Raw genomic sequence first — 26572 nt, forward strand, 5'->3', positions numbered from 1 at the left:
CCCAGTGATGACAAAGGTGGTAATGTCTATCTGGCACTCACCTTCCTCGTCTCAATTCTGAAAATTGTTTATTGAGCTGAGGTCTAATTCTGAAAATTGTTTATTGAGCTGAGATAGTATAAATTCAAGGTAGATATCTGAGTTTCTCTTCTCATACTTCAAAGTTTGAGTCTTTATTTTTTTCTCTCCACTAAACAAGAGATTTTTATACCTGTTGCCAGAGCAGCTACTGGTGAGAGATGACTGGGATTTTGTCCCATAACACAGAAAAATATTTGGTAGGGGGGGAATGGGAAAATACTAAATCATGATTAAAAAGACTGACATTTAAAACAAAACATTATGGAACTTTTCAAACATGAACAAAAAAAACCCATTAAAATAAATGTGACATAACCACCACACAGCATCTATAATTATCTACCCTTTACCCTCCCCCTTGATGAAGCTATTTGAAATACATTAACATGCTGATAGGGCATGTCTTCCTTCAGCTGCCAGAGAATAACTGAACCTGGCAAGAATAATTTAAATACGTGCAAACAGAAGGTTTGGGTGGTTTAGTATCACCTGTTAATGGACCACATCATTACAAAGCTGATTGGGTCCGCTTTCTTACTGTGGACTTTGGGCACCTAAATTACAGGTTAAAACTCTTTTTCTGTCTTTCCCCAGCCCCCACATGATCTATTCACATGAAGCTTAAGAGGGTGTCAAATAAGTGAAAAGTGCTTTTGAATTCAGGAAAAAAGTGATGATTATTACTTTCGTTATTACTCTTAATTAAATTTTTTTCTATGTTTGTTTTTTAATTTTTGAGAGAGAGAGAAAAAGACAGAGTGTGAGCAGGGAAGGGGCAGAGAGAGAGGGAGACACAGAATCTGAAGCAGGTTCCAGGCTCTGAGCTGTCAGCACAGAGCCTGATGGGGGCTCAGACCCACAAACCGTGAGATCATGACCTGAGCCGAAGTTGGATGCCCAACCAACTGAGCCACCCAGGTGGCCCTACTTTTAATTATTTTAAGTGTCAGGGGCCTCTTTGAGGAGTAAAAACAGTGTGTGTATATAGATACATTTATTTAATACTTATTTTGGGGAGAGCACAAGCAGGTGAGGGGCAGAGAGAGGGGGACAGAGGGTCCAAAGAGGGCTCTGAACTGATAGGCTGACAGCAGTGAGCCCCATGTAGGGCTCAAACTCACTAACAATGAGATCTGACCTGAGTTGAAGTTGGATACACAACTGACTGAGCCACTCAGTTGCCCCTGTTTTTAAGGAATTGATGTATGGCCCACTTAAGATTTGAATTGACTTTAAAAGGCATTAAAATTAACATCTTAGAAGATGATCCTTAGGGCACCTGGGTAGCTAAGTTGATTGAGCCTCAAACTTCTTCGGCTTGGTTCTTGAGTTCAAGCCCCACATTGGGCTTTGCTGTCTGTGCAGAGCCTGCTTCGAATCCTCCATTCCCCACCCCACCCCCCGCTCCTCCCCCTCTCATGCTGTCTCTCAAAAATAGAAATAAAAATAAATTAAGGAAAATAAAAGACAATCCTTTTAGTTTTCCCATAAAATTGTTTCTCTTGTGATGGCAAGTTGGGTCTTCTCCCACTAACGCAATGACAGGAGAATGAGAGAGGCCCCAGTTCTAGCCGAGGTGTTCCCAGCGATCTTGTTTCTGCAACTTGGCCCTGAGCAGAGTCTGGGTGTGGCTCGGGGTGGGGAAGGAGATGCCAGTGAGGGATAGGGCCACGTGGTTACCTTTGATTCCAGCAGACTCTGAAAGCTTCTGGGTCTAAATTTGCTAATCCCTGCCCAAGCAGCAGTGGAAGAATTTGGACATCTGACTCTATTTTCAAAGTTCAGCAGGGAAGAGGAGACCCTGCTTTGGAATCACAAGTTACAGGCCTGGTGTGAGCACTGGGTACGCACACTGGAATATGGCCTACGAGGTCGTGCAGGGTGTAGCTCCTGCCTAACTGCCTGACCCTACGTTGGGCTACACTCTTGCTGCTCACTCTACTGCAGAGCCTGGCTCTCCAGGTCCCTCAGGTCATTTCACACATGTCGATCCTTCAGTATCCTCACTTCTCAACTTTTGAGCCACAATTTAAATGTCACTTTCTAGACAGCCTATCTTTAACCACTACCCCATCTAAGTTACATATCTGCACCCTCACCACCTTCATTACTCATTTTCATAACACTCTGTTCTTTTTCTTCAAAGACTATGTTTTAATTATAATTAATACTCATTTGTGTGGTTACTTTAAAATGCCATCTCCTCCACAAAACCACAAGCTTTCTGAAAATAGGGATCACACAGACTATTCACCAGTCAGTCCAGTGCCTAAAATATAGTAGCCACTCAATAGATACTTGGTGAATGAATAAATGAATGAAAAAAAAAAGCAAATGAAAACAAGAAGGAATGAAGAAACTGCTCAAGAGAAGTGTAACACAGCAGGGATGGGTCTGATTGAAGGACTGGGTTTGCTTGAAGTTGCTCTTGCACCCAAAACAGATAGGACATGTTAGATGTTCCCCGTTCGGTTGGCCTTAGTAAGACACTGGTGAGAAGTGTCACGTGAATAGTAGAGCTCCAGAGCACAGAGTAGGTTTGCAAAAGCAAATAAAGGTGGCAAAGAGAAGGGTTGGTAGATGTATACTATATAACTAAAACTTTCGATTGAGGCCCAAAAGTAAAAATGATATCACTGTGTTCAACTCAGACAGGCTTACTCAGAAAACTCGGTTGTGCTCAAATTGAATGGAAGGCCCTGGGGGTGGAGCACTGCACAAGGAGTCCTGGAACATTAGGGAAAGGTGGAGCATGTGTGCCTCATCCATGAGAAGAGCGGATTTCAGGAACAGGCACCACACCGGCCGCTTTTACTTTACTGGAAAATGACACCAGTATTTGGCCAGGAGCGGAAGTCTCTGGTTAATTTTTTGTACGGTCCTATGGCTGACCTCTAACTCAGGACATTACTGAAAATTAGCATGCTGGAAAATATTTTTAAGACTTGGTGAGAGGAATTTAATCAACTAAACTATGTATTAAGTGCCTCATCAGGATTTGATATTGTGTTTTTATGGTGGGGAATTGAAAATACATGTCACACAGCCCCCATGATTTCAAGTTAATTGCCTAATTGGTAAATTGAAGCCGTCACCATGAGAACAGCACCACGAAGTTGTTAAAATGCTGACCTGAGGCTAAGGGCACTGCATACTCTGGAGGTTAGAAGAGGAAGAATTCGTTAAGGGCTGGAAAAATTTAAGGCCAGTCCAAGCAACCCAGGTATAGGACCAAATGGGTTGGAATCAGCCTCTACTCTTTTCTTTTTAATTTTTTTAATGTTTATTTTTGAGAGACAGAGCATGAGCAAGGGAGGGGCAGAGAGAGAGGGAGACACAGAATCCAAAGCAGGTTCCAAGCTCTGGTCTCTTAGCACAGAGCTGGATGTGGGACTTTAACCCACGAACCATGACATCATGACCTGAGCCAAAGCCAGACGCTTAAACAACTGAGCCACCCAGGCACCCGGCCTCTACTCTTATTAAGGTAAGAAGCTGGGAGTGGGGGAAAGGGATGTGGGGTAGCTGCTTTACCTGGCTACTTGAGGTTCCAGCAGATAGATACCTGAGGCCAATACAGCACTAAGTTAACACTAATAAATGTTCTGATGAGGGGAATCATAAGGGTGTCTGGGACTTTCGAAATTGCTGGGATTTGGGGGTTGCATTTGGTGTCTTTAAGTTGAAAACAGGAATGTTCAGGGAATGGGGTTATACTTCAATATTCACTTCTTAACTCTAAATAGGAACCATTTAGGGGATCCTGGCTAGCTCAGCAGGAAGAGCATGTGACTTGATCTTGGGGTCATGAGTTCAAGCTCCACGTTGAGTGTAGAGATTACTTAAATAAATAAAACTTAAGAAAAAAATAAAAAGGAATCATTTGTAAGTTTTCTCTCTTAAAGTGTCCAGAACTTCAGGTTTTTTGTTTTGTTTTGGTTTGTTTTGACATGTTATGCAGTACTGCCATCTGCTGTAAGTATGAGACCACTTCCCCAATTTGCTGACTTCTCCAGTTATAGCTCAATTGGAGAAGGATAGCCTTCAAATAAACATTGAAGTTTGTTGTTTCCTTCTCCTCCAGCCCCCAGTTCCCTGCTCATTACCCATCCCACATTTTTCCTCTTCCTCTTGCAGCACAAACAAATACAGGTATAAAGATGTGTTGTATTTTTCAGAGTTTTGATTGTCTAGGTCAGTTTTCTATGTGGAGTATCAAAGTTAGTATGAATGATGGTTTTGATGAATTTGAATAAGGATAGCCATTGGAAAATTTAATATAAAAAAACTTTTTTGAGCCTTCTGTCTTCCCTAGGAATCCAGATTTCCATTCTGGGTTCCTTCCCAGTCTCCTACTAGTATGTTAATTGGTTTGATATGAGTTAATAAAGGGTTAAAGTGTGAGACACAGAATCTCACATATCAGAAGTCAAATTTTGAGAAATGGTGAAACCAAGTGATATAGGGGGGTGTATTCTTTGTCAATTTGGAAACATAAAACGTCATGTTTATTATATTGTACACAAATTATGAGATTCAGTGATTGGATTTCGTTAAAAATGTGTAATCCCTATGAAATTGTGAGGAGATGCTATTTGTGTATAAGAACAATTGCCTTCAAAGGGAAGTATATTTGTGTTAAAGACTTATTGAACTACACAGCTGGTTGAGTTTGGCCGAGTATAAGTGGGTCTGTGGCTGAGGTTGAAGATGAGTTAGAGAGAACTGAGTTGCTGTTTAAGAAAAATGGAGGAATTGGTTCTTCTTTCAGAGGGAGAAGAAAGGGAAGAGGTAAGGCCTAGAATCATGGAAAGAGGCAGAGACATCAAGGAGTGGCTGAGGGTGTTTCCTTCTTCTCCCTGTCCCTCAATCCCTCTCACGTCTCTTTCCTTCTTTCTTTCTCTCCTCCTCCTTCCCTCCTTTCTGTCAAAAAAAGAGGGGAGATTATCTAATATCAAATTTTAAGTCAGAGATTCCCTCCTCCTGAAACTTCAATAAGGTGTTTTTATATACAAATGATATATAAGTGGTTTTGATTTTTTGTATTTGTTTTAGTTCTTTTGTTTGCTGTTGTTTGTGTGTTTCGGTGAGACTGAAGCATAAGGTTGCTGGAATTAATGTGAAGTGGAGAAGGGAAAGCATGTGAAGCTACTCTTACACTAAATCAATGTTGAGTGGAATTCTCATAGCCACTTTCCACAGTCCATAGCTTGAAAGCCCAAGGCAAATCGAGGCCATCTTAAAGGGGAGGTGGTCCTAGCCTACCTCTGGTTGTTACATTTTTACAGCACTCTCCTTCCCTGTCTTCTTGTGCCGCTCTCCACACTGGGAGAAGGTTCTGATTCTGGTTGGTGTAGAAGATGTAGCCTTCCTCCCAAGAATGAAGAACTGGGTGTCCTGGCTTCTAATTGTCTACTAGTTCTTCAGCCTTCCAAAGTAGGTTCATTCCAAATCTCTGTTTTCTAACATTCATCTTGAGATAAGCCTCTCCCTTAGATTTAGTTCCTTGATTTCTTAAGCCATTCTTTCCAGGGATTTCATTTTTTAAAATGTTTTATTTATTTCAGAGAGAGAGAGAGTGAGCGAGCAAGCAAGCATGAGCAGGGGAGGGTCAGAGAGAGAGGACGATACAGAATCCAAAGCAGACTCCAGGCTCTGAGCTAGCTGTCAGCACAGAGCCCAACGTGGGGCTCGAACCCACAAACCGTGAGATCATGACCTGAGCCTAAGTCAGAACCTTAACCAACTGAGCCACCCAGGCGCCCCTCTTTCCAGGGATTTCAGAGCAGCTTTTAATCCTAGCATCAAAGGCAGCTGATGTGAACAACTAGTTCTTCTGCATAATTCCTTCCGGGGAGTTTTTGGACCTTATGTAAAACAGTGTTGGGTGGCCTATGATTGTAGAATGTCTGATCTTGGTGTGATCCTCTGTAGTATTTTCCTACAGTCTCTGTAAAGATTGGTCCTTATCTTCCCATATCCTTCATTACAAATTTTAAGACTATTTCAAAAACACTATATATGGTGATTAAGTGCTAGATTAGGGTTTGAATTCCTTTTTCTACCTCTTCTTAGCTATGTGATCATGGGCTTACTTAATTTCTCTGAATTTCAGTTTATTCACATGCAAAGGAAGGAATAAAAATGCTGTCTGTAGGGATTTTGTAAGTTTAATACATGTAATGCACTTAGAACCGCACATGGTACATAGTGTATACTATGTAAGAGTTAGCTGTGGTTATTCATGAGTCACCAGCATCTACAGATGTGGCTAAACTGGCTTTCCCTTTTTCTTAGGGCTTTGCTCCAGTCTGATGGTTAGTTAGGGACATGTATGGAGGGAACTCATCAATAGGCTGACTTCTGAACTCTTGCATGTTCATCTCTTTCTTTCTTTATGGAAGAAGCTTAGACAGAAATGGCTTTTCCTGAAGGAGAGGAAAGGCCAGTATGTTCAGTGTTTTCAGTGTTCAATCCAAGTGACACCAATCCATGCTTGTCCTTCAGAGATTATCTGAGGCGTCTATGTCCTCTCATGAGATACGGCTTTCCCAAAGCTTACACATCTCACCTTCATTATTTCATTGCTTGCTCTGCCTAGGTGCCATCATGAAAGGAGATATTAAGAATTCTAGTTCATTTATAAAGACCTCTAGGTTCAGAGTAGATAGGGAATACATACATGGCATTTCTGTGCATGATTCTAGTAATTAGATGCTGTTTTTAATTCATTTATAGTGAACTACAACAAAATGTGTAATGAACAAATTTTTTTTAGTAAATATGAAACTGCCAGAGAAGGTGGGAATTTTGTTTGGGGTAGGATGAGGTATATGTGGCTTGATCTCAGGAAAAGAGGAAGGTAAGGAGAAGAAACCACATTTCAAAGATGCAGAGAACCCTGGCTAAGAAAAGAATTGGAAAGGCATGAGATCCTTGGTCCTGGGAGAGAAGTGGGAAAGAAGAGAAGAGGAAATATCAGAGTAGGAAGGTAAATCATAAAAGGTGTGGCCATTAGATTAAAAAAAACAAAAACAAAAACAAAACAAAACTCCATTGTTCGGTGTAGAGGGAGAGCGAAAGAAAGGTCAAGTTTAGAGGAGGAGTTCATCTTAACTGGCAGTAGGTGCCTATGGTGGACTTATAATGCTATTTCTTGATCTATTTAATGTAGACTTTATTGATTGCTTGTTATGTTAAGAGAGGATTTAATTATTGAATTTAAATCACTCCTATTCCAGTTCCTTACAGCTTTGAGACAGTTTTGGATCAATTCTTAGTTAATTTATCAATTACTTTTATAATGTACAGTAACATATTTAAACCTTTATTTCTTCTTCCATCAAGTTGTAACTCAACGTCTTGATTTCCGTTTTTGCAAGATAAGGTCTGTAAGGTTTTTCTTTCATTTTGTTTGTTTTTTTTTCTACCCTTCCCAACCTCTTTCCCCCTTTCTTTTCCAACTCAAAAATTACAAGGTTAGAAAGATTATGTTCTGTTCTTTAACCATATTACCGATTCGAAAAGTTGAACGCATTTAATATTATGCAAACATGATTTACTTTATAGCCAATTAGAGTCATCTAATTGTATTTCTTTCAACAGGTGAGTTAATTTGACCTCTAAAAGCAGATGCCAACATAGGATTGAGTGCAAAAAATTAATTAGGGAAACACCTGTGAGAGAAAATGGACCGGAGCAAGGAGAGGCTGGAGAGCCATCCAACTGTGATTCATATCTGGCTCCAAGTATAGGAGAGAGAGGAGGAAGAAGAGTTGGGTAGGTGCATCTTAGAGTGCAGTATAGGTTTGTTTTGTTTAAAGATTTTATTTTTTAATAATCTCTACACCCAACGGGAGGCTCAAACTCACAGCTCTGAAATCAAGAGTCACATGCTCTACCGACTAAGCCAGCCAGGTGCCCTAGGGTACAGTCTAGTTTTAAGCAAAATTTGGCAAGGCTGATAGAGAATCCTCAAGCCAAAGTCACCTGTCAGAGGAGTGTGCATCTCCCAGGTCAGGGCCTGAGTTGGTATTCCTGTGGTGGAAAGAATGGCCTCAGTGCAAATGCAATGATGGATGTCAGTGTATAGCAGATGGGACCCTCAGTCTCCATGTAGCTGGAGATCTTAGGGGTCTTCTCATGGCCACCACACTAGGGTCACAATGTTATTGCCCTTGAACTATTCAGAGGGGACTATTCTAATTGTGAAGGCCAAATAAATTTTCATTTCTTATAATCCACCAATCACACAAAAGCATGCTACATTTTCATTTTTTTACATTTCTGTCATGTTCTTTGATCTCAACAATAAACACATTCCATAAAAAAAAAAATCCTTGGGTCTGTTTGTGTTGTGGTTGATGTCATATAGGCATAGGCACATCATGGCCAAAATGTTAATTAAAGTTTAATTGGTATAACAAATATTATTGATTATAGATAGAAACTGTCAAACAGTGAAGAGTACTGCTGAACCAGGAGCAAGGAGAAGAAATTGTAGTCCATGACCAGTGAGATATGGGGTCCCAACTTTCTTATCAATATGTTTGGTTAGGGCAGGGTCCTCCTCGTTCTAAAGTTCTGTGGGTCTATGTGGTTTTTCTTGAACAGTGGTAATTTGCATCTTGGACTTTTAGAGAAGAATACTGCCTGGTTATTTTGTCACTGAAAGCCCAGCAGAGGGCATGTGATCAACTGCTAATGTCAGCTCAGCACCCAGAGAGGACAGAAAACATGTTTAATTTTTTTAATGTTTATTTACTTTTGAGAGAGAGTGGAAGGGGGACAGATAGAGAGGGAGACAGAGGATCCAAAGTGGGTTCTGTGCTGACAGCAGAGAGTCCAACATGGGGCTCAAACAGGAACTGTGAGATCATGACCTGAGCTGAAGTCAGGCACTGAAGTGACTGAGCCATCCAGGCACCACCAGAAAATGTTTACAGCTCCATTTCTCTGCAGCTGGTTTTCCTGCCAGCTGATTTGCTTGTTGAAAGGGTTTATCTCAGGGTGCCTGGGTGGCTCAGTTGGTTAAGCATCTGACTTTGGCTCAGGTCATGATCTCATGGTTTGTGGGTTCAAGCCCTGCATCAGGCTCTGTGCTGACAGCTAGCTCAGAGCCTGGAGCTTGTTTCAGATTCTGTATCTCCCTCTCTCTCTGACCCTCCCCTGCTCACGCTCTCTCTCAGAAATAAATAAGAACATTTTTTTAAAAAAGGGTTTATCTCAGCTTTTGTGAGGCTTGTAGCATAGCTTTAGTGCTGAACAAAATAGCTTCCAAGAGCACCTTCCATTTGGGAAAGAAGCATTTCTGCCTTCTTGAAGGGAATTACCTGAAGAGCAATTACAATCACCTTCCTTGAGCATATTTTTTGGTTTATCTAATAGGCAAAGAAATAAACTCAGGCCCAATAATTCTGGACTTTATTAGGCCAAATGGTGAGTTTATCCAACTAGTCTGATTTGAACCTGTTTCACAGGTTTTGAGTCAATTGGTAAGGCCAGCTTTCAGAGGTGGGGACAAAAACTATGCAATTCAATTTAGGCAACTTTTATTAGACATTCTATACCAAGCACTGTGTTATATGCTGAGAAAGTCAAATAAAAGCAAATTATTTGAGGAAATCTAGGATCCCCAGAATTAAATCTATTAGCCTAATTAATTTTATTCTGTTTATATTTTCCATATTGTAGACCAAAGGCTCTCAAACTTTGCAGTACAATAATTTCACTTAGGGAACTTAAAAATCTCAATGCCAATTTAGTATATATCTCACATATGTAATCTGGTTTAGACTTTGATGTCCAGATCTTTCCATGCGCACTCTTATCCTCTACCATTGTCACCTTGAATTTGAACTAGTCATGTTCAAGACCTGGAGACCTCACAGCAGCTGGTGAATAAGCTGGTGATAGCTCTTTAAGGGTCTGCTAGCTTTACTGGATATAGGTTATTCAATTAACACAGTCCATAATGTGTCTGGTTGTTTTATTTTTTGAAGTTGTCTGATTTACAGTTGGTAGCCATCACTACAGTATGAATATGGCTTCTTCCCTTCCTCCATCTTCCATACACCACCCCCTTACCGGGCTGCCCTGTGTGATGCCGAGGTAGAGAGGAGATCTGAAGGAATAAAGAAGAGGAATAAGAGAACCAGACTAAGGAGACACAGCACCTGAAATCCCATCAAAAAAAGTTTACTGGGGCTTCCGTGATAAGAATGACTCTAGCTCCTTTCTGAAATATTTTACTTGCTACCGAGAAATGTATAGAGTGGGGTTAGAAGGTATTAATTTGAATCTGTATGTCTGTGGTGTTAGGACTGTCAGTATCCACTACCAATTTTCTTGATAATTTCACCCCCTACACCTTGCAGTCCATATGCTTCTAGAGGAGTCTATTTTCTCCCCATTCTTTGCTTTCAGGGGCAGTTGTGTCTCATTTCTAACTAATGAGCATGAGAACTTCCTCCCTGGCCATGATGACTGATTTGAGAATGGCACGTACCCTAAGGCAGTTCTATCAGAGAGCAAGTCTAGACTTCTTAACTGGCTAGGAGAGCAGAGATGCTCATTTCCACTGCATTGGGGTAAGAGTACATGTGGCAGCCATCTTAGTATCATAAAGATGATGCTTTCTCAGAATGGAGCCAAATCTGATCAAAGGTGAGTACACAATGATTATGTCTTGGTCACAACTCTTTAAAAAGATTAGGGCTTGCTTGAAAATATTTGTTTTTGTTACTATTTTATTTTTTTTATTTTTTAAAAATATTTTTTATTTATTTCTGAGAGAGAGAGAGACACACAGCATGAACAGGGGAGGATCAGAGAGAGGGAGACACAGAATCTGAAGCAGGCTCCAGGCTCTGAGCTGTCAGCACAGAGCCCGATGCGGGGCTCAAACCCACGAACTGTGAGATCATGACCTGAGCCGAAGTCAGATGCTTAACCGACTGAGCCACCCGGGCGCCCCTGTTTTTGTTACTATTTTAAAGACAACTTGTTAGGATTTCCATTATCTGTTGATTAGCATTTTATATAGACTTTTCCTCAACTTCTTTACAGATATGGGGTATCTAAATTGAAGTGCTGAATGCTACCAAGTGACATAAAGCACTTTCAAAAGCCAAATGCTTAGGTATAGGATGTGGAAAAAAACATGCCTTTAAATGGTAGGTGTGGAAAAACCTACACATGGGTAGACACCAAGGAGATATTTTGGTCTGGACTACATTAATAGAAGTACAGTTCATAGAAAAAAGAAAGGATCATTCTACCATAATCCTAAACCTCAGTTTGGGTATTAAGTTAAATTATGAGCACAAACCATTAGCAAAAAATAAAGACAATTTGGAGAGAACTAAAATTGACCATGATGGAGATGGGCATGGGCTGAAAGAAAATAGCATGCTTAACTTAAAGAATTCTTAGGGGACACGGAGCAATTGTCTTCAAATACTTTTAGACCTGTATAGTAGACATTTGGTTTTGGCTATTCAGCATCACTTGACTTAAAATGATAGCTGATATGTATTCAGTGACTCACTTGTCCCCTCAAATTTATCTGAACCTAGTATGGCCCCTGGACTATTAAATTACAACAACCATTACATTCCCATTTTTGCTTAGGTCAGTTTGAGCTGGGTTTTCTGCCACCTGCAACCAAGAGTTTTGATACAAAATGTCACCTCTAAAAAGGATTAGATCTTTGAGGTCTCTAAAGACAGACCAAAATGTGTAAACTTCAGGCCAAAAGTGTGTAGTTAAATGGAAGAACAAATTTCTAAGAATAAGGACTATCTGAAGATGAAATTATCATTTTAGTAAGATAATCCAAGCTCCAAGTGTTTATGGTTAATTGATAAAGGTAAATGAACTCTGAGGTCTTTTTAAAACCCAAGACTCTATTCCATTGTATAGATAAACCACATCTTCTTGATCCATTCGTCCATTGATGGACACTTAGGCTCTTTCCATGTTTTGGCTATTGTTGAGAGTGCTGCTATGAACACTGGGGTACACAGTAATGAGAAAGAATGAAATCTGGCCATGTGTTGCAACATGGATGGAACTTGAGGGTGTTATGCTGAGCGAAATAAGTCAGGCAGAGAAGGACGGATACCATATGTTTGCACGTATAGGAGGATTAGGAGGAACTTAAAGGAGGACCATGGGGGAGAAGAAGGGGAAAAATAGTCGGGGAGAGGGAGGGAGGCAAACCATGAGAGACTCTTGAATGCTGAGAACAAACTGAGGGCAGATGGGGGGAGGGTAAGGGGGATGATGGGCATGGAGGAGGGTACTTGTGGGGATGAGCACTGGGTGTTATATGGAAACCAACTTGACAATAAACTATTAAAAAATAAATAAATAAAACCCAAGACTCTATGAAATTATCTAAATAGTTTTAAATTTTAGGAAAGCAAGCACAATTAGTAACAAAATTTAGTTATTATAAACATACTAATTTTAGTTCAGTATTTTATAGAATTGTATTTTTCATATGCCAATTTTATACTTCCTTGATATTTATGGCTTCTTATATATTAGTATAATATCTAGTGAATTTTATATATTTTAGAGAAGGAACGAGCATGGAGGAAGAGGAGGAGAGACAGAGAGAATATCTTAAGCAGGCTCTATGCTCAATGCGGAGCCCCACATGAGGCTCCATCTCATGACCCTGGGATCATGACCTGAGGCAAAATCAAGAGTCAAATGCTCAACTGACTGAGCCACCCAGGCACCCCTCTAGTTAATTTTAAAGTCAGTTAATAGACTTTAAAATCTAAATATTTAAGTAGAGGCTTATAGTTGTATCATTGTTTTGATATCTAACTGTATTACATTGTGTGCTAATTCCTTACTTGGGAATATAGCCTTAATTTACATTACTCCCAGTGGGGGGAAATGACTTGCTGCAAAATAAAACATTTGCTGCAGGGTGTGACAAATGCTTCTACTGATAGATCAGCACTTCAGTCTTGAATTTCTAAAATATTTAAGTAAAGATCATTCTCTTCCCATTCTTCCCCCCACCCCCGCCCCCCACCCCCCCCATTCTTCCTTCTTGAATAAACAAATGAGGAAAATAAACAAAAACAGCAGGGGCCTAAGTAAAACAATTTAAAAAATTTAATTTATGAAATACATTGTAGCATGGATGTATGTTTGAATATGCATAGAAAAAATATCTGGAAAGATACATATTAAGTTGTTAACAGATTACCATGGGGGCATAGAATTAGAGAAGGGTGAGAAGACTCCTCTTATTTTAAATTCATATGCTTAAGTTTGAAGTTTTACATTGAGAATTCACTACTTTTATAATAATCAAAACCATAATAGAAAAAAATTTTTAAGTAACAAAAAGTAAAAAACACACAAACATATATACATTAGTTTTAAGAGCTACATTAGAGGTTATGGAGAATTAAATCACATGGCACACTTTCCCACTAATACTGTGGTGGTAAATATAACTGTGTAGTCCATAATCAAAAAAATAACATTACAAAAGCTAATTTTAGCAATATCCCAATTAAAAACATCCCCTGGGGTAAGTGCCCTTAAGCAGTGACCCTTCAAGATGGATATTAAAATGGAAAAGATCTACAGGAAAACATGTCAATCTGAAAACTTTAGACAAAAGAAAAAGCTTGACAGAAGTAACTTTAGAATACTAAAATAGTTAACCAAAGACCAGAAATTGTTCTTATATGAACAATCCAGTCTAGACCCAAACCCAAATCACTGAAATCTTGGTAATCTAGGGATATATGTTAGGAACATCTATTCTACCCATTTACTTATCATTTCTCCCAGTTTCCCATTTGGTCTGCTTTCTAACTCAAGGATTTTAACCTAAAAATGCTGTAACTTTAATGTGCAGGAATAAAATTAATTTCATCTAGATCAGTTTAAGTTCATTCTTCTAGTTTTGAAAACCAGAGAAACTTGAGATATGATGTTCCATTATTCATTTTTTTCTCACAACTATTTCTAGCTACTTATTGAACATATTTTGGGAGATAATACTTGTGATTTCTCATGGGTCCCTTAAGTTCTGTATTTAAAGAAATCTTTTTTTTTCTTGTTTTAGATTTTTCTTTTATTAAAGTCACCATAAATAACAAGCTTTTTATTATTATAAACATTTTTCTTTCACCAAGAGGATTCTTTAGGTGACTATCAGGTTGATAAATACTCTTATCAAAGTGAGAACATCTGTAACTGAAGGGTCCATCTTTTGGAAGCTACATAGTTGAGCTTAACGAATATATAATTCTGCACTCCTGAAAGAATTTTCCTGACCTAGGTGTCAAGGATTTACACAGAATTATATTATAAATCACTGTGTGAGGAATATGGAAAATCTGAAAAACTTTAATAAAAAATTATTACAAATAGCAAAGATAAAGGGTATAAAGTCATAATGGCCATATTTTTAAGAGTTATAATTGCTGAAATGTTTCTGCTTCTCAAAGGATTATATTAATTTAAAAGAAAACAGCAAAAGATTCATCATTATGTATATAAAAAATAGTATTTAGCATAATGCTTAGTACATAATAATCATTCAAAAGAACTAGCTCTATAGTGAACAATGGATTAAAATAAACAAAAAAATATAACCCAAAATGGAGAGAAAAGCTTAGAACTAATTTCCTAGAGTATGTATTTAAATAGAAAGTCGAAGCTCACAGAGAGCAGTAAGGAATTCTGCATTTTCTGGATCTACTTTTTGGGCCCTCTCATAGTACTCAGCAGCTTGCCTCTTTTCTCCTTCCAGCTTATAAACAAACCCTAGGGCACTTAAACTCTGCACATCTGAAGCATCGTGACTAAGTCTCTTGATAGCTAATTTCTTCAGAGCACTTGTCAATTTGGTACGTAAGGAGGACCGATCTTTGACCTTTAAGGCTTCTAAATAATGGTGTATAGCAGTACTTTCTGATTTACAGTGAAATTCCTGAAAGCGGCCATAGTGATAGTGGATCTGATGTTTGTGATCATCAGTTATGTTCTCCAGACGAAGCGCTTTCTGGAAAATGTCTTCAGCATTGCTATACTGGCCTCCCTCAGCATACATGTTGGCCAGATCCGTGTAGGCAAATGCAAACATAGAGTCTCTTTCCACAGCTGCTTTGAAATGAAATATAGCAGATGTAATCAGCTCATCAACTTTTAGTTTATCCTTTCCTTTAGGCCTGTTGCGTGTGGCCTTCTTGATTTGGATCATTTGTGCCCTATAGCAAAGTCCCATCTGGTGATGCAAGAAAGATGAGGTTGGTGTCACCTCCAAGGCCTTTTTCAAAAGTTCAAGAGCTTTGTCCCAGGAATTTTTTCTCCTGTAGAATTTGGCTGCATAACGAAGGACATAAGGTTGGGATGATATTTGGTCCAGAATTTCTTCAATATACCTTTCCCCTTCAGCTTCTGCATGTACATCTTGAAGCTTTAGTGCCAGAAAAACCTTAATGTAAGAGTTATCTGGGTTCAGGGTAACAGCTTTCCTCAGGGGGCCCAGAGAAAAGCTCTTTATAGACCCTTCTCTGTCAGAATCATCCAGCCGATACACCGTGATGGCATAGCCAATGTTGAATTCTGGATTGTCAGGTTCCACTTCCAAAGCCTTCTCAAAAGCTGCTTTAGCCTTTTGGTAATACTTTCCTCCAAATTTCAAGAGTGCCCACCCTTTTTCACAGTCAATCTCAGGACGCTCCAACTTGTAGTTAGAAGGACTGGACAATTTCTTGCAAACTTTCGCTATCTTGTCTATATACATCTGAGCTTCTTTGAGCTGGTCCATGTGATAATATACCCAGGCATAGTTTCCCCAAGTGACCAGACTTCGTATCTCCTCTTTGTCTGAGTGTTCTCGCCGGATTATTTCTTCTGCTTGTTCCAAGCATTCTAGGGCATCTTGATTTTGGCCTTTTAAGTGTTTCACATAGGCCAATAGGTTATAAAGAGTGAGTCTGGATTTTGTGGTAAGAAATTCAAGCTGTTGCCCAATTGTATCTTCCACATCAAACAGGTCAATGTCTTCCTTAAGTAAATTCCATGTAAAGTGACATTCTAACTCCAAGAGAAGGGCCTTCAAGGAGTCCTTAGGAATTTCACTGCCAAAGATAAAATCCTTTTTAATTTTGAAGAAATAAAAGAAATAATCAATCTTTAAACCTTAAACACTGTTTTTTGCTTAACAACACCTCTATCTTTTATTTGATCTTACAGTTTAAGCACTAGTCCTCTATAACTTTATACTAATTTTCTTTGTGTAAAGTTAAATTCTAGAAATATTCTCATGATCACAAAAGCAGTTCTGGAGAGATACCAGGGTTTTCTATATCACAGGATATTTCCTTTTGGCAGTGACTAACCCACCAGTATCTCCAATTTTTACAAAGAGGAATTTAAAATGTTTTTATTTACTTACCTTAAAAATTAAGAATACACAGTCAATAATTAATATAAAAATTCCATTTCTGTATTATGAGTAGGAAGAGGGAGAAGAAGGGGTGAGAAATAAGAAAAAGAAGTACACTGAAGGAGTCACAGAAGCCATACCAATATATATCATTTTTGTGAAGGAAGGAAGGAAGGACGAGAAGGAGAGAGAGAGGAAGGGAAGAAAGGGAGGAAGGAAACCCCACAGAAAGAAAAGTCACAGAAACACACAGTAACTAGTATACTACAAGATGGGAGAAGCATAAGTTTAAGATAGATAAAAGAAGAGTAACAGATATTTCCAGAAAGATGGAAAAAAAATGGCAAAAGGAAATTTAGTAAGCTTAATAGATTTGATATAAGTGCTACACCCTTCTGAACTCTGGGGTTGTGTTAATAGCTAATTAGCTAATACTATAGCTAATTACTAATTGTTACCTTATCATTGCCCTTAAAATTCACTTCACAATATTTGTTGAGCTCCCTTTGTGCAAGGTACAGTGTAATATCTACAGAGCACACTGGAAGCACTATCTCTGAAACTAGGAAGATGAAGGAGGAAGGAAGGACAAGGAAATATTTATTCATTACTGAGAACCTTTTATGTGTAAGATCTTCTAGACAACCCTTGGTATGTAACTGTAAACAAGACATAAACCTGCCTATACAGACCTTATAAGTAAAGAGTCAATTACAACTCAGCATAAAGTTCCTTGCAAGTGACCCAGGAAGTGTACATAGTCCAGATGCTGTGGACATCTGTGGTTTTTACTTGGTAAGGACCCCTTCTTTTGGTTTCCATTGCTGGAACATCTCCCTCTACTCTCAGTCCATGTGATTTGAAATAGGCTACTTACCACTTAGTCTGGGAAGGCACATGATATTCTGGCCATCACCTGGCCCCAGGGATTTATTCAGAGCTAGTCCAATTAAAATATAATTTTGTTGAAATAGGACTTCAATGGAACTATCTCCTTTCCTTCTAAGAATTTTAAGTTGGTAGAATATAAGCTTGTATTTGCTGGTGGACATCTTTTCAAACTCAGGGAGAGTCAGCCTGCTTGAGAAAGAATCTAACATAGAGGAATGCAGAGCTTAGACTGGAAGATAACTATATGGCCTTACCTGGATTACCTTGTTTACCCCCGACTTCTATTGACTTAAGGAAATAACCTCTCTCTGCCTGCTTAAGCCACTCTGAGTTAGGTTTCTGTTGTCTGCAACTAATTAACATTTCTGGCTTTATCCATTTGTTTTGCTGATAGTGGTGGTGTGCCAGTCAGGAAACAGTTTCTAAATCTACTATTAACATAATTAAGAAATGTAGAGAAAATAAAGTCCTTAAGGACTCTCTCAAAGATGAAAATGCCCTAATTATGTGAACAGTTTATAGGACATGAGTGTGTGAATGTGTGTTTATTTCCCTTTCTGATGCACACAGAATCCTCCTCCCCCTTGTATGTAAGATATAAATATATAGGTATATACATGTAGAATCCTCTTCTCCCTTGTATGTAAGATATAAATATATAGGTATATACATGTTTATGGGAATTATAGTAATAGTGCCATCAAAATATTTATTGACCACCTCATGCCATATATGCCAGGCAATATTCTAGTTGCAATGGATATAGTAATGAACAAGTGAACAAGAATAAAACAGCCCTTTCTTCATGGCAATTCCATTCTGGGAGAGAAAGGAACAAAAGGAGTTGATGGAAAACAAATATTCAAACAAATTAATACGAAAACAAATGGACAATATAATTCCAGATAGCAGTAAGTGTTAAGCTAAGAAAAAAATCAGAATAATGGGGTAAGGCTGATGGTGGCTAGGGAAGTACTTTCGTTATGATTATGAAGGAATAGCCTTTGTAGAAAGGGGCAATTGAAGTAAGATCTCAACACTGAAATGAAGGCAATCAAAAAGATCTGAGAGCAGAATCTTCTTCTCAACCACAGTGCTTCTGCCCCCTAGGGGACACCTGGTAAAATGTCTGGAGATAATTTTGGTTGTCACCACTAGTGGAATGCTACTAGCATGTACTGGGTAAGGCCAGGGATGCTGCTACACAATGTCTAAGTCAGTCCCAAGAACAATGAATTATCCAGCCGAAAATGTGAATAACGCTGAGATTGAGAAACCCTGGTTTGGTCTTCCAAGGAATTTTACAGGCCACTCTTTCAAGGAATTTTACCATGAAGGAAGTAGAGAAATAGAGCTATATCTGGAGAGAAGGTGGGAGGCTAAGGGAACTGTCAAAATAATTTTTAATCACAATATTTTTAATAACTTAATGACATGCTAATAGGAATGATCCAGTAGTAAGGGAGAAAATGATGTTTGTGGGGGAGAGGTGGGGATAACTGCAAGAAAGATAAAACATGAAGCAGAAGTGAAGCTATACATTGTTAATATTCAAATCTTTATCTTTCTTCTCAAACTTCTAACCATGTCATCCAGCCCATGTCTACTTCTCTGGCATCATTTTGTACAACTTTCCTCCCACTCACTGCATTCCAGGCATACAGGCCTTTAAAAAAATTTCTTTGAGGGCGCCTGGGTGGCTCAGCTGGTTGAGCATGCAACTTCGGCTCAGGTCATGATTTCACGGTTCGTGGGTTTGAGCCCCTCATCGGGCTCTGTCCTGACAGCTAGCTCAGAGCCTGGAGCCTGTTTCAGATTCTGTGTCTCCCCCTCTCTCTGACCCCCCCTGCTCATGCTGTATCGCTTTCTCTCTCTCTCTCTCTCTCTCTCTCTCTCTCAGAAATAAATAAAACATTAAAAAAAATTTTTAATTTCTTTGTTATTTCTTCTGACAAGTATGTATCACCCTAAGTGCATCTGCATGTACTTTTTATTCCCTCATTCTGTGAACTTTTTTTTTTTTTAATGTTTTATTTATTTCTGAGAGAGAGAGAGACAGTGTGAGCAGGGGAGGGTCAGAGAGGGAGACAGAATCTGAAGCAGGCTCCAGGCTCTGAGCTGTCAGCACAAAGCCTGACGTGGATCTCGAACCCATGAGCTGTGAGATCATGACCTGAGCCGAAGTTGGACACTTAACTGACTGAGCCACCCAGGCACCCCTCTGTGAACTCTTCCTAAGAGAGTTCTAGGGCTTACTTATTCTCACAATTCTGGTCTTGGCTCAAATGTCAGCTCTTCAAAGAGTGGTACCCCTAATAGCCTTAGCTAAAGCTGCATCCCCACCTTGCCAGTCATCCTAAAGTCTAGTCTATCACATTTCCCTTTCTGTATAGTTACATCAATAGTTGGTGGGAGCTGAGGAGGTGAAAAATGCTTTAAATCAAAAATGATGGGGCATCTGGGTGATTCAGTTGGTTAAGTGTCCAACTCTTGATTTTGGCTCAGGTCATAATCTCACATGCCAGGCTAGTACTGGGTGTGGAGTCTGCTTAGGATTCTCTCCCTCTCCCTCTGCCCCTCCTCTGCTTATGCATGCATGCTCTCTCTCTCAAAAGAAAAAAAAAATTAGATTGAGGTTTTAAACAGAATCAGGCAGTCTTTATGAACTGGAAAGCCTGTCCTAATAGCCAAAACTGACAGAAGAGTTAGAGACCTGAACTAATTGCACAATTAGTAGTAATGATTGGAAAAATAAAAACATTTCATATTTATAAGCCAATATACTACTCCATGAATTGTTTTCCAATTTTTATAAATACTAAATGTAAAAATTAATAATTGACTTAATATTATATTTAGGAGTTAAGTTAGTTTATAATTATTAATAAAATTATTAATTTTATAGTTTTTTCATATTTATTCTCATTCTCTCTGTGCATACACACACATGAATATCCAGGTCTCACATTCTAGCATATGTAGTAGGTTCTATACTAGAGCTTTCCAAAAGAACTTCCTAACATGATGGAAATGTTTTTATGTGTGCTGTATAATATAATAGACACTAACCACATGTGGCCACTGATCACTTTAAATGTGGCTAGTATAGCTAAAGAATCTAATTTTTTATTTATTTTTAATTAATTATAATAACCATGTATACGACTAATGGCTACTGTATAGGACAGGAGAGTTGGAGACAGATAAAAAGGCTTCAAGCCCAATAGGTTAGAGACTCCTTTAACTTGAAATTTTTGCTATTTTATTCAAGGTGAAGAGCTAAATTAAATGGCAAACAACAACTTAAACAAATCACCTGTGCTCACTAGAGTTTCGGTTCCTTAGTATGAATGTTACACTATTTATAACATCCTATCTAGAATCAGATGAATACTCAAAAAAAAAAAAAACAAACCCTGAAGCTGGGGCACCTGGGTAGCTCAGTTGGTTGAGTGTCCATCTCTTGATTTCAGCTCAGGTCATGGTCTCACAGTTCATGAGTTTGAGCCCTGCATCTGGCTCTGCCATGACAGTGCAGAGATGCTTGAGATTCTCTCTCTCACTCTCTCTTCCCTTCCCCCAATGCTCTCTCTCTCTCTCCCTCTCTTTCTCAAGGTGAATGGATAAACTTAAAAAAAGGAAGCAAATACAGAAACATTAAAAAAAACAACCCTGAAGCTACCATTCATTGATAGTTTATTATATTCCAGGCAGTGTGCCAAGCACTTTATACAAATTATATCTAATTTTTATAAGAACCTTTTATTATTTTCCCAATTTTATGGATGAAGACAGGGAGATAAGAGTTTAAATTACATGTCCAAGGTTACACAACCATAAACTGAGACCAGATTCAAACCTAGTTCTGTCTGACTCAAAAACTAATGCCTTTTGACCATAATGGTATACTACTTCTTTAATATAAAAATTAGAGATTGTTTACAGAAGAATTTACTTTAAAATATATGATATATAATATATTTAAAACTTACTTTGCCTCGGGAGGACCTAAAAAAAAAAAACCAAACAAACATAAAGGGATTTTAGAGAGCAGCTTAAAGAGCAAGTAAGAAGTCTGTGTGGCTGCCCATTAGAAAGGACATGCCATGGGGTGCCTGGGTGGCTCAGTGGGTTAAGTGTTCGACTTCAGCTCAGGTCATGATTTCACGGTTTGTGGGTTCAAGCCCTGCATTGGGTTCTGTGCTGGTAGCTCAGAGCCTGGAGCCTGTTTCAGATTCTGTGTCTCCCTCTCTTTCTGCCCCTGCCCTGCTCATGTTCTGTCTGTCTCAAAAATAAATAAACTATATTAAAAAAAAAAGGACATGCCAGATATTTATTTTATTTAAAGGTCTCAGGTTAAGAAAACAATGGTTTCAGATATGAGCCCTCAATCTAAAGTCACAACATTCTACATTGCTGCAGTTGTTTTAGATGAACTATTTCTCACCAGGACTTGTTGTGCAGAGTGCTTTAGATAAGGAGTGGCAGAGAGATTACTTAAGAATAATTAGTGATTTTCTCAAACAACAAAAGCTAGGTAAAAATATATTAAAAATGATCCGGGGGGCCTGGGTGGCTCAGTTGGTTGAGCATCTGACTTCTGCTCAGGTCATGATTCGGTAGTTCGTGGGTTTGAGCCCTGCATCTGGCTCTGTGCTGACAGCTCAGAGCCTGGGGCCTGCTTTGGATTCTGTGTGTCTCTCTCTCTCTCTAACCCTCCATCCCTCTCGCTTTGTCTCTCTCTTTCTCTCCCTCTAAAATAAATAAGCACTAAAAATAAAAAGGAAGTAGTTCAACTGGCATCTCAAATAAACATAGCCAGTCCAGAAATCTGGATTTCTTGAGCCTGTTCCTCAGGACCTCACGGGTTTTTTTTGGCACCTCTTAGTTCCACAAGCCAAATAATCTAGGAGTAATCTGATTTCTTTTTTTTTTTTTCCTTCAACCCCTCATCCAATCCAACAGGAATTCCTGTTAATTCTATCACCCAGATATTCCTCAAATCTATCCATTTTTCTCCATTTCTGCTGCTGTTTTCCTAGTCTAAACCACAATCACCTTTCCTTTGAGATGGGGCAAATATCTGGTCTCCCAGCCTTGGCTCTTGATCCCCTCAGGCTACTAGTAAACTTTTGAAAATGTGAACCAAATTATATCAGTCTCAGGCTTAAAATCTCCGAATGGCTTCCCCACACCCTTAAATATTAATCCAGCCCTTGTCATGTCCTCCAAGTCCCTAAAGGACTTGGCATTGTCTACCTGTCCAACCTTTTCTACTTACTTTCCTCCTCATTCACTGTTTTGGACATACAAACTGTCTTCCTCTCTCATAAAGGGAAGAGATTTTAGAGAGCAGCTTAAAGAGCAAGTAAGAAGTCTGTGTGGCTGCCCATTAGAAAGGACATGCCATGGGGTGCCTGGGTGGCTCAGTGGGTTAAGTGTTCGACTTCAGCTCAGGTCATGATTTCACGGTTTGTGGGTTCAAAATATCAAATATTTTGAAATCCTCTCTCAAATATCAAATTTAAGGACTTTGATCCCTGTTGGTTTTACTCTTAGAATGTTCTGCTCCTAAATCTTCACATGATGAATACTCTGGTTTCTCTTCAGATCGCATAGATCTTTCGCCTTTTACTAAATCTTTACATGATTAGCTCTTTTCTGTAACTCAGGCCTAACATTCCTGACCCAGGAGGCCACCTGTGGCAGAAGTATCTAAAATAGCCCCCTCCAGGCATGCCTGGGTGGCTCAGTCAGGTAAACCTCCAACTTCGGCTCAGGTCACCATCTCGTGGTTTGTGAGTTCGAGCTCTGCATCAGGCTCTGTGCTGATAGCTGGGCCTAGAGCCTGCTTTGATTCTGTGTCTCCCTCTCTCTCTGCTCCTCCCCAGCTCATGCTCACGTTCTCTCTCTCTCAAAAATAAACATTAAGAACATTTTTAAAAATTAAAAAAATAAGAGCCCCCTACATTCAGTATCACTCTCTTAGCTCATTTCATTATTTATTTTTCCTCGTAGCTCTTACCACTCTCTGAATTGATCTATTGTTTATCTATTTCCCCCATTTTAAATACAGCCCCATAAGAATAGGGACCTTGTTCTGATTTTGTATCTGTGTCCCTAGAATCTATTATTCTAGGCAATTCATAGAAGCTCAATAAATATTTGTTGACCTGAATTCCAGATGAGGGAATTCCTACTAGTTCTTCGCTTCCTACTACTGGCTCCAAACTTTCTCCCACTGCAGTTCTCCCTATTCCCCTTGTCTTTATATCTTGGCATACTCTCTGTCTGGCTCTATGTTTGGATTCTGAAAATAAGTTTTGGACTATTTCCTATGGTCCTAACTGGGAAACCTGGTATGACTGTCCCTGGGTAGTTTGTTCCTTATTCTGGTGTAACTGCACGAAAATCATGGGCAAGACATCCCCTTAACAGCCTGCCCAGATCCGTGACAAATGGGCGAACCAGCCCCCTGCCCATCCTTATAGTAAAGTGCACATCTGCTTCTGTTGTGAAGGTTTACACCAGCCCAGCTCAGGAATGATAAGGAGGGCTGGCTGCCTCGGGTAATATGAATGTGGTTGTGAGATCTCCATGGGATATTCAGTCACTGAAGTGCCTTGCCCAGACTATGGACTTTACGCTCTACTGGATGACATGAGAAGTGTTACTTTCTAAACTCTGCTTAATTTTTTAAAATGTTTTTTTTTATTTCTGAGAGAGAGAGTGAGAGAGAGAGACAGCATGAGCAGGGAAGGGTCAGAGAGAGGGAGATACAGAATCTGAAGCAGGCTCCAGACTCTGAGCTAGCTGTTAGCAGCACAGAGCCCGACCTGGGGCTTGAACCCACCAACTTTAAGATCATGACCTGAGCCGAAGTCCAATGCATAACGGACTGAGCCACCCAGGTGCCCCTAAACTCTGCTTAATTTTTATACTCAGTCTCTGGGAAGCTGGCAGAGAGAGGCTATTGTGTCTGAAAATGCAACATTTATCTTTAGGCAATGTTGGGCTTTTTTCCAGTAAGAAGCAGTCTTTCACCGTCCTTGGGAGACAGTTAGTCCCCACTGGGGTCCACCCCTCTTCCAGCCTATTCTGCATACACATACAGAGCACCACTCTTTTCCTCCTCCTTTCTTTGGGCACCTTCCTACACCTCCCTCCCTTCCTACAAATGTGAGAAGCAAGGCACTTACTAAATATCTTTTTTACTTAAAATAATAAGCATTTGCACTGTTAAGTACTCCGCCATGCATTAACTCCACAGGCCTAAGATTTGGATGCCAGTAATTTGCACAGATAACGAACAGACTGAGAGCGTTTAAGCAACTTTGCTTTGGGTCACCCAACTAGTAGGTGTTCTGAGTCAGGATTGAGAAGAAAGGGCTATCTGCTTCGGGAGCCCCACGTCTCACCCGTCAACTCACTAACTGCTTCACTAATCGCGCACCGGGCAGGGTGCCAGCCCCCGCGGATACGAAACGGGTGAGAAGAGGACGCCACACCAAAAAGGCAGTAAGGGAGACAGATGAAGGCACCCCCATAAACTAGCGGATTGGGAGGAACAATAAGAATCTATCTGGACGCGGCACAAAGGCAGCTCCCAGGAAGGGAAGGGCTCAGACCCAGAATCGGAAAGGCAAAATGGCAGTGGCAGACCCAGGTGACAATTGCAGGGCTGCGGCCAAACCGTGTCTGTCCACCTCGGGGAAATGGCAGCTGCGGTCCGGGGAAGAGGAAGAAGGCGACGGGCCTCACGAGACCCGTGCCACGTAGAAGCCGCCCCGGAACGGCCCCGGGGCTGGACGACAACCAAGCACGGTCGTCGTCGCCGCCGCCGAGAAGAGCCGCAGGGAGGGCACAGGCTCCCGGGGCGCGTCGCCTGGCTTCCCCGACCCGACAGTCCCGACCGCGGACGCCCGGGAGGGTCGGGACTCCCGGGAAGCGTGCGGGGTCATCCTCCCCCCGCCGGGCCCGACTCCAGAAGCCCGGGACGCGCACAGGGCTCTCAGGGAGCGCTCCGAACACGACGCCCGGCCGCAGAGCTCGAGGGGCTCGGCCCCTTGAAGGGCCGCGGCGCTGCGCTGGCAACGGAATAAAAGAAAAACACCGGCTTGAAACAAAGGTCTACGCAGTCTGAGAGCAGACGCAGGGAAAGCCCTCACCTCATGGTGGCTAGGCGCTGCGGGCCGTCCTGGGGAGCGGCTGTCCCCTCGGGGCTTTCTCCTCAGGACTGGGATCCCCAGCTGCCGAGCGGCGGGACGCGCGCGGGCGGGCGTGTGCGCGTGCGCGGGCAGTGCGGGCGGGCTGCGCGCGCTTCCCGCGGGGCGTCGGCGGCGCGAGGTCGCTGCCCAGGCGTCGGCTTTGTTAAACGCAGGACCGGAGCGGGAAAGGGAAACTGAAAAGTGAATCTGATCCCGGACGAGGCGGAGTCCAGTTCCAGGAAACGGAAACTTATGCGAGAGCTGAGAGTGGGGCCCCAGCGGGGCTGAGGAACCTAGGGTGGGGCGGGGAGGGGCACGTTTACTGACCTGCCGGTGGCTGGTGGCTCGGTGTGGAATTTGCAGCTGGCCCCCTGGACTTTGGTCTGGGCTCTCCCCCGTCTCGCTGAGTCTGCGTGGCGCTCCAGCAACCTCATTTATTTTCAAATAAAACGCCAAGAGATTGTTGAGCGTTATTTTTGTCGTAAGGGTGGCAGAGGTGCTCTTTCCTGCTTACCGCATCCTAAGCTAAAACTGAAGTCCCTGCTTCCAGTCTTGATTCAAGAAACAAACAAACAAAAACCATGTGCCATGCTGTGCACCCGTGCAATTATTTCCATTGGGTAAATTTAAAGAGATTTGGGGGTCAAAATGCGTATACATTTGAAAAGTTAACAGGTATCGCAGAATAGCTTTGCAAAGAGTTCATACACCTTCACTCAGTTGTGCGAGAGTGCTTGTCTTCTGTGTTTTTGACAGCCGTACTCCCCCTAATAAGATTCTAGTAAAGATGGGGGTGATATTGGTAATCTAAGCAGAAAATGCCAAATACCCATAAACCAAAAATTTGGCTCCTCTTGAATTCATTCAGTCTCATACAACAAATTATATTGAACAACTGCTAAGAACCAGACATTGTTCAAGGCACTGCCAATTTGGCAATAATGAAAATAGAGGACCT

At 40.6% G+C, this 26572-nt stretch overlaps 1 protein-coding gene across 1 annotated transcript; it reads right to left on the bottom strand.

Moving 5' to 3' along the window:
• Positions 1 to 13196: 13196 nt before the first annotated feature.
• Positions 13197 to 25690, bottom strand: LOC120249236 (interferon-induced protein with tetratricopeptide repeats 5). The gene is made up of 2 exons (XM_039257740.1): positions 25576 to 25690; positions 13197 to 16208 (listed from the first exon to the last, which is right to left on the bottom strand). The coding sequence occupies exons 1-2, from the start codon at positions 25578 to 25580 to the stop codon at positions 14765 to 14767; spliced, it is 1449 nt and encodes a 482-aa protein (XP_039113671.1). The 5' UTR covers positions 25581 to 25690; the 3' UTR covers positions 13197 to 14764.
• Between the last annotated feature and the right edge of the window lie 882 nt (positions 25691 to 26572).

This window comes from Hyaena hyaena, unplaced genomic scaffold (genome assembly GCF_003009895.1).
Source record: "Hyaena hyaena isolate Hyena2069 unplaced genomic scaffold, ASM300989v1 scaffold_631, whole genome shotgun sequence".
Classification (NCBI taxonomy): Eukaryota; Metazoa; Chordata; class Mammalia; order Carnivora; family Hyaenidae; genus Hyaena; species Hyaena hyaena.